Source organism: Macrobrachium rosenbergii, chromosome 57 (assembly GCF_040412425.1).
Source record: "Macrobrachium rosenbergii isolate ZJJX-2024 chromosome 57, ASM4041242v1, whole genome shotgun sequence".
Classification (NCBI taxonomy): Eukaryota; Metazoa; Arthropoda; class Malacostraca; order Decapoda; family Palaemonidae; genus Macrobrachium; species Macrobrachium rosenbergii.
In genome coordinates, this window is record NC_089797.1 from 2,152,501 (window position 1) to 2,162,500 (window position 10,000).

A 10,000-nucleotide genomic window follows, 5' to 3' on the forward strand; every position below is an offset into this window, starting at 1 on the left:
GGTTTTGCAAAAGATGAGGGCCAACAGCTCGGAAGCAGGGAAAAGTCAATTAGAAGATTATACAAGGAAAGAGAATGACCACCAAAAAATGACCATGGGAAGAATAAGCTGATTACATATGTTATAAAAGTACAACTCTGTATCTTCATGGCTTCCCCCACCTCTCACTCTCCACTCTTTCTATCCCACCATCATCAATTATACCCACTTCCAAATGTCCAAATCTGCAGCTCCCATTCTTCCATCACTTGGTATTATGATTCACTGCTTCTTCTTCCTATTTTCGTTGTGTCCTCAATTCCTTAATCCCTATTGACGTTTACTCTGAACTTTCTCCTTTATCAAAGATTTTCAGTATCGTTCACTTCTTTTACAGTTTCTCTTCGTTATGTTCAGTCAGAACTGGATGATCTGCAATCAACAACGTTCACATTTCATTTTGTTATGTCTTAGTTTTGTACCTACACCTACAGCCTTTTATCTGAAGGTTATCCTTTGTCATACCAAAAATTTTTTTTTTCTAGATTTTAGTTTTCTGCAAAAGAAAACTATTGTGACGGCTTTGCCTGTCCGTCAGCACCTTTTCTGTCAGCCCTCAGATCTTAAAAACTACTGAGGCTTGAGGGCTGCAAATTAGTATGTTGATCATCCACCTCCAATCACCAAACATACCAAATTGCAGCCTTCTAGCCTCAGTAGTTTTTATTTTATTTAAGATTAAAGTTAGCCATAATCCTTCCTCAGATCTTAAAAACTACTGAGGCTTGAGAACTGCAAATTGGTATGTTGATCATCCACCCTCCAATCATCAAACAAACTAAATTGCAATCCTCTACCCTCAGTAGTTTTTATTTTATTCAAGATTAAATTTAGCCATAATCGTGCATCTGACAATGATATAAGCCAGGCCACCACCAGGCCGTGGTTAAAGTTTCATGGGCCGCGGCTCATACGGCATTATACCGAGACCACCGAAAGATAGATCTATTTTCTGTGGCCTTAATTAGACGATATTTATTTAAGTACAGGTCTATATGCTCTTGACCCCACTGAACACAAGCTGTCCAAAGGAATTTAACAGAAACTAAAGCATGTCAGTAATCCGTGTTCAATACCTTTGCCTCGTCTTGTTTTACTCACGCACCTGAGTTAGTCTTAGAAACATGCCCCTGACCTCAAGATTTTATGATGACCTTTTTACGGATCAGAATGGTTATATACCCACGTTAGCTGCTGTTTGTAGAACCGAATCTTCTTTGTAATCTTTTGTTCCATTGTAAGTAGTTTGCAAGAGACTGCCGTTGAGTAAAGGTTACGTACCTGAGTTAGTCTTAGAAACGTGCCCTGACCTCAAGATTTTATAACCTTTTTTACGAATCAGAATGGTTATATACCCCTTAGAGTTAGCTTCTGTTTGTAGAACCGAATCTTCTTTGTAATCTTTTGTTCCATTGTATGTAGTTTGCAAGAGATTGCCGTTGAGTAAAGGCGAAAGGTCTTCGAGTACATTGTTGCAATTTCATCGTGGCGTAATATTCTGTTTTGTGTGTGCGTATATATATATATATATATATATATATATATATATATATATATATATATATATATATATGTGTGTGTGTGTGTGTGTGTGTGTAAATTTATATATATATATATATATATATATATATATATATATATATATATATTATATATATATATATATATATATATATATATATATATATATATATATATATATATATATATATATATATATATATATATATGTATATGTATATGTATATGTACATATAAATATACATGAGTGATTCTGTGTACAAGGCCCATTTTACCAAGTAACAATATAGAAGTTCTAAGAGAGCACCAACCAGAATACCTCAATCTGTTAATACAAATATAATATCCTAGTATATATATATACACGAGCCCAAACCTCCATCGAATTCTTACTAAGTCCACCGCCAAAAAGGATCGAGTAACCAGATAACCCAATATTTGCTCACGTACTGCGAGATTACCTCCTAGATACATTCCAGATCCTCCTCCGCCGCTCCTTCTTCTTCTAAAGAATCGCAAACCTCGTCCGAATCCGTCGCGCTCGAACGCATTCTGAACCTCCATCGGGAACCGCGTTCCCGGTTGGAATAAGGATTCGCATTATGCGTTCCGTATTCATCAAATTCTCGAAACCGGAGTGTCTCTCTCTCTCTCTCTCTCTCTCTGTGCAAATCCTTTCAAAGCACATAATCCCATGCTTCGATGAAGCCGTAGCAATGCTGTGTCTGGAACATAACGCCATGTTCCAGGGATACCCACCGCCAGGTATGGACCTACCCCGCCTCGTCAGCAGCAAGCTATAATACCCAGCGTGGGGATGTTGGTGGGTTTGGTGGTTTGGGACGGTGGGGATGAGGCGGGGGAGGTGGGGAGGGAGGGATTGAGTTGAGATGTGGGTGGAGGTGGCTACATGAAGGTGCCTAATCTTTCCATCAGAAGGCAAGTATATACATTCTTCCCAATTACTTTTCCTTTCTGAGTTATCCATTGTAAAACGAATTCATTCCTATCTGTTCCTCACCAGGTAATGCCTGGCGCATACCTGTGTTTTACTCCTATTGGTTTTGTCTATAATTCTGTACTAGAAATGTTATTAAGGCGTGCGAATAGAGGGTGGCTTTATACTGACTGCTTTCAGAAGTGCTAAACCTCATTACGCCTCAATTCTTTCCCCGTTTGTAGCAAGCAGTCTTCGATAATCTTTTACATATAATTTTTCGAGGAAATTCAAAATAATAGGGCATATTAATGGATTTCCTCAGTTTTGTTTTAGTTTTTCTCTCTTGTAGCTCCATTTACTTTTAATGGTATTCCATTTGCCTATTACCTAATGTAATTATTTGCAATCACATTATAAGGATCCGATGTCCTAAATATATATATATATATATATATATATATATATATATATATATATATATATATATATATATATATATATATATAGTCACAAATACCCTTGCATATCAATTTCTTCATACGTGAGGATATTATATATGATAAATTCCTCTGGCCCTATGCCACATAGGTCTTGATAAAGAGTCAAAGGATAAGATAAATACACTTTTCGCCAAGCTAGTATCAGTTATTCTTCACACATGGCCAAACCATCTAAAAACATTCCTGGTCTATCCTTTCGCATTCATCACCTTTTCACCAATTTTAAGTATCTCTGCATTTCTCATGTCATCCATTTTTTTCTGCAGTTGGCATTACATCTAAACAACTTCAACCTTTCTTATTTTGTTGGCATTACATCTAAACAACTTCAACCTTTCTTATTTTGTTCAAAATCACTATCCACATTTCACTTCATAAAGGAGAATTATAGCTGAACAATCCTTTCACACATTCCCATGTTTAATTCTACTGAAATCTCTAGTCTCTTCCTAAGTTTTTGTACAAAACCTCATGCCCTCCGTGATTCATATATTCTGAGACTTTATCTTCTCTTATCCTGCTATCTCTTCCATATTTACTCCCAAAACCTCATACGGAACAGTGCAAATATTCCTCCATCCCTATGGACATCAGGCTCCTTATTCACGGTTTACATTCACCTGGAAATCTTACTCCTGTTCACATTAACTCCCAGATTTCTCCAACTGGGATAAATTTTGAACTATTTCACTAGTCTCTGAGGTTTCTGTTCAACAATCACTGTATTATCCTCAGACATCAACTATCTCCCACTCCATCTACGACTGATTGCCTCAATTCAACAATAATGGGACTTCTGCTGTGTATCTGAACTCATTTCACTTCAACCATAAAGGTACTGGATAAATACAGAGATATAATACACTCTTGCCCCTGACTCTCTTATATCTCAAACCAGCCCCACTTCTGCCCATATACCCTAACATGCATTATTATTATTATTATTATTATTATTATATTTCAGTTTATGAAACCTATTCACATGGAACAAGCACACCAAAGAGGCCACTGACTTGAAATTCAAGCTTCCAAAGAATGTTGGTTTCAACCTCCCACAGCAGCCCCCACACAGCAACAGTAACTGATCATGATACAGAGCCAGGGATAATTCATCGCCCTGGGGGAGAAGCGAACCAGCGACATCTGAGCGGCATGCCACGACACTAACCACTAAACCAGCGGACCATTGCAAATTTCTTTAACTATTCTGTAACTTAGTCTAGCCCACACATAGCCAACAACCTTTGCATTGTGTGTTCATCAGTAGCTTATGCTTGGCTCCTGTATGCCACCCACAGCCTTTTTCCTTTGCTTTCAAGCTCCTCACCTAGTTAAAAAAAAAAAAAAACTTGATCCACACACCCTCTTACTTGTCTAAACCCACACCGTTCCTCACCTGGCAGCAATTCTGTCCTTGACTTTCGTAATCAGAATCCTACCAGACACATTCTCTGGTATACTAAGTTATTGTTATGCCATTATATTCCTGAAGATTATTCTTTCACTTTTACCTCTATAAAACAAAACAATTATTCTCCTCTACCATTTTATGGAGCGTTACATACCATGGCTACCACTCAGTATCATTAGCACCACAGTAGTGTAATATTTTACCTGTGATCTTATATACCCCTGGTGCATTCCCAGTGCAATTGCCCCCCCTGGTTACATCAATAGTCATATCCATAAGCACTCTTAACCATTCACCAGCACCTTTCCGTTCTTGTATCATTCAACTCTGTCTCTCTTCTTTTCTTCCCAATGGTTAATCTTTAAAATATACACTTTATCGACGCGGGTCTACATTTCACTTAATACCTATCTTCATATGCAGCTGCCATTCTGAGATTCCGCTCCCCATTAAACTATCTCTGCATATTAACTTCCTCATAGATCAAACGTTTACCCTGGAGTTCGTTTCCTCTCCACTTCCTTCTTGACCATCCTATCTATCAATCTATATACCATCGTATGATCTCTTTCCTCATACACCTGCATCTCAGATAATCTTTTAGATTTCACTGAACTACTCATTGTCACCTCACCTCTAATCATAACCTCTTATGCTCACAGATTACGACCTGATGTCCTTTTGATAAAATCTCGATATTTTCCAAACTCCTCTACTCATTTAAACTCTCTTTCCTCTCATTCCAACTCCTAGTCTTTAATTCTGCTCCATTTTTGCTGTATTTGTTTCTGTTTCAATTTTCAAATCTTGGTCTTACAACTCACTTTTTAAATTTTACTTTCAACCTCATTTTCACCCGTCTCGAAGTTGTGTCTTTTGTCATTTTTCCTTCAATCAAACAATGATTAGATATACCTTCAGCCACTCCTCTTGTTACTACACCCATCAAATTGCTCTTCAATTACCTCTGAATGAAGACATGATGTCCCAAATAAAGATATCTCAAGCTGCGTCACAAAATACTACAAAGTACATTTCAAGTAACAACACATTTGTTGATCATTTCATCAACCTACAAACCATTATTTACCTATGCCTTACAACTTAATGCAGACAACACAAACTTGGAAACTTACCCTGCACATCTAACAGCGTGAAGACAAACATGAGCCCAGTCAGCGTGTTCATGATGGCTGGACGAATTTCCTTTCCAAAATCACATTTGATGCAGCGAGTTCTGTTATTCACTTACAGTAATCCATCACCACGAGCTTTATCTCTTCCAGCACGAGAGGCTGCTGCACTGAAATTGTTTGGATTCGATTCGTTTTTTTATTGTTATATCCTTGATGTTAACATCACAAGTCGACAGATTCTGCACGGTTCATTTCTGCTGGTTTAGATATGAATTTCCTTTTGTTAAAATCTTCGAAGGTCAGAATTCACTCCGTACACTTCATATCTCTCGTTTTTTTAGAACTGGGGGATTAAAACAAAGTATGAGATAGACGATATTTCAGTTATTCACTCACTAGGAAAGCAAGTTTGTTTTTTCCTATGCCTCAACACTCAATGCAAATGAGAACCATTACACAAACACGGCACCAACTCCTTCACTTCCACGCGAGGAGCCCTCCTACGCAGGAACGAGACGACACAAAATAGTCTTAGGGCACGTTCCGTATGTTTGTCCATCGGCTGTGCTCCGAGGATGAAAGGGGAGCTTATTCACCGAGAGGAAAACGTCGTCTGTGTGTTTGTGCAGGTTTTCGATAACGAGTTATAGAGATGCGGAAGCGAGTCGTTTCCAGTCGATGGAAACTTTGGTTGTTATGCCTCAGCCTCTTCGTTTGGTCTATGTATAGATGGATGACGGTTTTATTATTCTGGTTTTACCAATAAATTAATGCACTGATAAGGAAATAATCGAGTTTGGGAAACATCTGAAGAATGGAATATAGAGTTTAGGCCAAAGGCCAAGCACTGGGACCCATGAAATCATTCAGCACTGGAAAGGAATTGAGAAATATCTGAAGAATGGAATATAGACTTTAGGCCAAAGGCCAAGCACTGGGACCCATGAAATCATTCAGCACTGGAAAGAAATTGAGAAATATCTGAAGAATGGAATATAGAGTTTAGGCCAAAGGCCAAGCACTGGAACCCATGAAGTCATTCAGCTCTGGAAAGGAAATAGAGAGTAGGTAGGTTTGAAAGGTGTAACAGGAGGAAAACCTCAAAGCAGTTGCACTATAAAACAACTGTTAGGAGAGGGTGGATAGCAAGATGGAAGAAAGATATATGAATGGAGGTACAGTAAAAGGAATGAAAGGGGTTGCAGCTAGGAGCTGGAGGGACGTTGCAAAGAATCTCTGAAGAAGAAACATGGAAAACAAGACACTGTTCTTGTTGTAACCAAGACAGGACTAGCGCACTGGGAACTGCATAAGCTGTACAACAGAAACATGATGCTTATGGTAGAGTAATTTCACCAGGAAATTAATGAATGAGTGAATGAATGACCTAATTAAATAAATAATCAATTACATGAATAAATACTTTGGAAAATCTATTGAAGAATTAAGGCAAAACCATATTCTTTTCTTATTTTAAGCAAGAGGGGGCCCATTTAAAGCCAAACTTGTTAGAGAGATAGGAAGCAAAGTATGGCTAATGGGGGGCCAAGATAAAAAGACATTTGTAATAAATGAACCTCCTGAAAAAAAGTTAACTTAAAATAAATAACGATAAATTTGAAGGAGCTTAAGTCAAAGTAGGGGAATTTATTTATTTCTACCGTGTAATATATCCAGTAGTTTTGGCTTTTACACTATTACACTATTCTTCGTTGTTCAGGTTTTAAAGATTTCTTTTAATCCTGTTATTCAGCTCAAGAATTGTATTTTTACCTTCATCGTCGACCTTTCCTTTCTGTCATTCTCCAGCTCTTGTTCTATTTGGTATTTCTTTTACTTTACAGAGAAAGATTATGACAAACATAAGCTTACACATTTCCTATATTTTTCTTTCACTGGAAAGTTGTAGCTCTCACACCTCAGTTATAGCATCGCTTCTCATCTCTTTTGTGTTCCCAAATCTTGATTATCTAACTCCACTGAATATTTATTCATTTTCTTTCCTTATTTTCACTATCAATATGAGCCGTCACTATCGCTACGATTAATTGTAATTATGTTATTGATTTACGATGATTATCGATGGAATTTTACAGAAACTGGCATTATACCTACGCACCGATAACACATGCGTCAGCTAACAGAAAATAAACATTAAAACACTTGTATTTTCTTTTTTAAATTAAACTTTTTGTCTAACCTAACTGAGCGTTTGTCCTTCATCAACCCTTCTCATATAAAAAATAAAATATTCTGCGTCAATGTTACATAATCCTTGACTCATCTTCATAATCTCACAAAGAGGTTTCTTTTAGCAAAGAACAAGATTCTGTTTTTCTACATGATTTCAAAATAAAACGTTTTAGCAACTTTCTAAGTAATAACGAGATTATTCTCTACATTATATATATATATATATATATATATATATATATATATATATATATATATATATATATATATATATATATATATATATATATATATATATAGTGTGTGTGTGTGTGTGTGTGTGTGAGAGAGAGAGAGAGAGAGAGAGAAAGAGAAGAGAGAGTCCATTTTTTTGTACACTGTCAGACATTCTTCAGAACGTCAGCCAAGCTGTCTATCTTCCATCCAAGGCTGTCTTTTATGGCTTGGCGTTGCTCGGCTAAAAGTCCATCAAAACTAGAAGACTGATCAGGAAAACGGCCTTCTGAAAGAGATGACACATACACTAACTCTCTCTCTCTCTCTCTCTCTCTCTCTCTCTCTCTCTCTCTCTGCCTCTGACTCGCAGCACGCATCGCCGAGCAAGAAAAAGGACCAATTAAAGAGTAAAAAAAAAAAAAAATAAAAATCACGGAATTCCATGACCTGTTAATGGCTGTCATTAAATGCAGTGTACTGTGATAGGTCCGGCAAACGAAAATGACTCTTATGTTGAAGGAATTGAAGGGTCGCGTGACCTTCCCGGACCGACTGTTTCCGCCATCTGTCGGGAAAATAAGCAACTATCGATCCGCCAACTTGGGTTTTAGTCGCGTCACGGGGATTTTGTCATTTATTTTCATAGCTATTAATATGGTTAATAATAAAAATAATAAAGGTAAATGGAACTATAATTAATGATCAGTATATGGAATTTTTTTTAGACGCAGAGTTCAAAAATGTCAATATTTACTTGTGAAATTAGATATTAAGGTCAAGTATCGGAAGAAAAATGAGTTGTCCTCCAATATGTATACAACTTTTATCAGAAATTATTGCTCTCTCTCTCTCTCTCTCTTCCTCAATCTCTCTCTTTCTTTCTCTTCTCTCTCTCTCTCTCCTTCAATCTCTCTCTCTCTCTCTCTCTCAATCAATCAATCTCTCTCTCTCTTTCTTTCCTTAATCTCTCTCTCTCTCTCTCTCGCCCTCTTTCTCTTCATCAATATATCTCTCTCTCTTTCTCCCTTTCCTTCAATATATCTCTCTCTCCCTCTTTCTCTCCCCCATCTCTCTCTCTATCTCTCCATCTTTCTCTCCCTCAATCTCTCTTTCTTTCTTTCTCTCCCTCAATCACTCTCTCTCTCTCTCTCTCTCTCTGTCTCTCTCCCTCGTTCTCTCTCTCTCTCTCTCTCTCTTACTCAAAAATATTCTTTAAAGACATGATGAAAATTCCAACCACTAGGCCAGCTTTCACATAATCAGATCCGACTCATGATGAAATGTCATTTGCGTCATCAGGAATAAAGTATAAAAAAATAAATGACATGAAAAATCGTTCAATCGATTAATTGACAGAAATTCCTTCTGGCGTCGAACGAAAGGAGGAGGAGGAGAAGGAGAAAGAGCTAAATCGAGAGACTGAATTTGAAGGTTCGGTGAAGGCAGCAAACATCATTAGCTAAACAAAAATTAATAGAAACGACACTCGGCCAAATGGAGATTGAAAGCGGTTTTATTCCCGTGGAAATCAAGTATTTATACTTATATATATATATATATATATATATATATATATATATATATATATATATATATATATATATATATATATATATATATATATATATATATATATATATATATATATATATATATATATATATATATATATATATATATATATATATATATATATATATATATATATATATATATATATATATATATATATATATATATATATATTTGCAAGACAGTGATTGTGAGTGTGAGTGTATGTGTGTATAATATTCAAATTCTACACCTAGAAAACCAACTTCCGTTCATCAACACAGAATAATCTCTCACCCTGAAGACGATATTCGATAAAAAAAAAACCCACACAAAAAAACTAAAAATTCTTTTGAAAGGATGCGTTCCAATTACCTGCATAATTATTTCTCCTAGAAAAACGTAAAGAGAGAGAGAGAGAGAGAGAGAGAGAGAGAGAGAGAGAGAGAGAGAGAGAGAGAGAGAGAGAGAAACAGGCAAAACTTTGAGCCAA

At 36.5% G+C, this 10,000-nt stretch overlaps 1 protein-coding gene across 2 annotated transcripts in view; it reads right to left on the reverse strand.

The window, feature by feature from the left end:
• Window positions 1-10,000, reverse strand: part of LOC136837095 (opioid-binding protein/cell adhesion molecule homolog) — a 230,670-nt gene that overhangs the window by 19,959 nt on the left and 200,711 nt on the right. The window contains exon 2 of one of the 2 annotated variants that reach the window (XM_067101705.1): window positions 5,548-5,890. The exons of the other annotated variant lie outside the window; for it this stretch is intronic. Within the exon in view, the coding sequence (XP_066957806.1) occupies window positions 5,548-5,599 (52 nt within the window). The 5' untranslated portion in view covers window positions 5,600-5,890. The remainder of the gene's footprint in view (window positions 1-5,547; window positions 5,891-10,000) is intronic. 2 annotated transcript variants of the gene reach the window in all.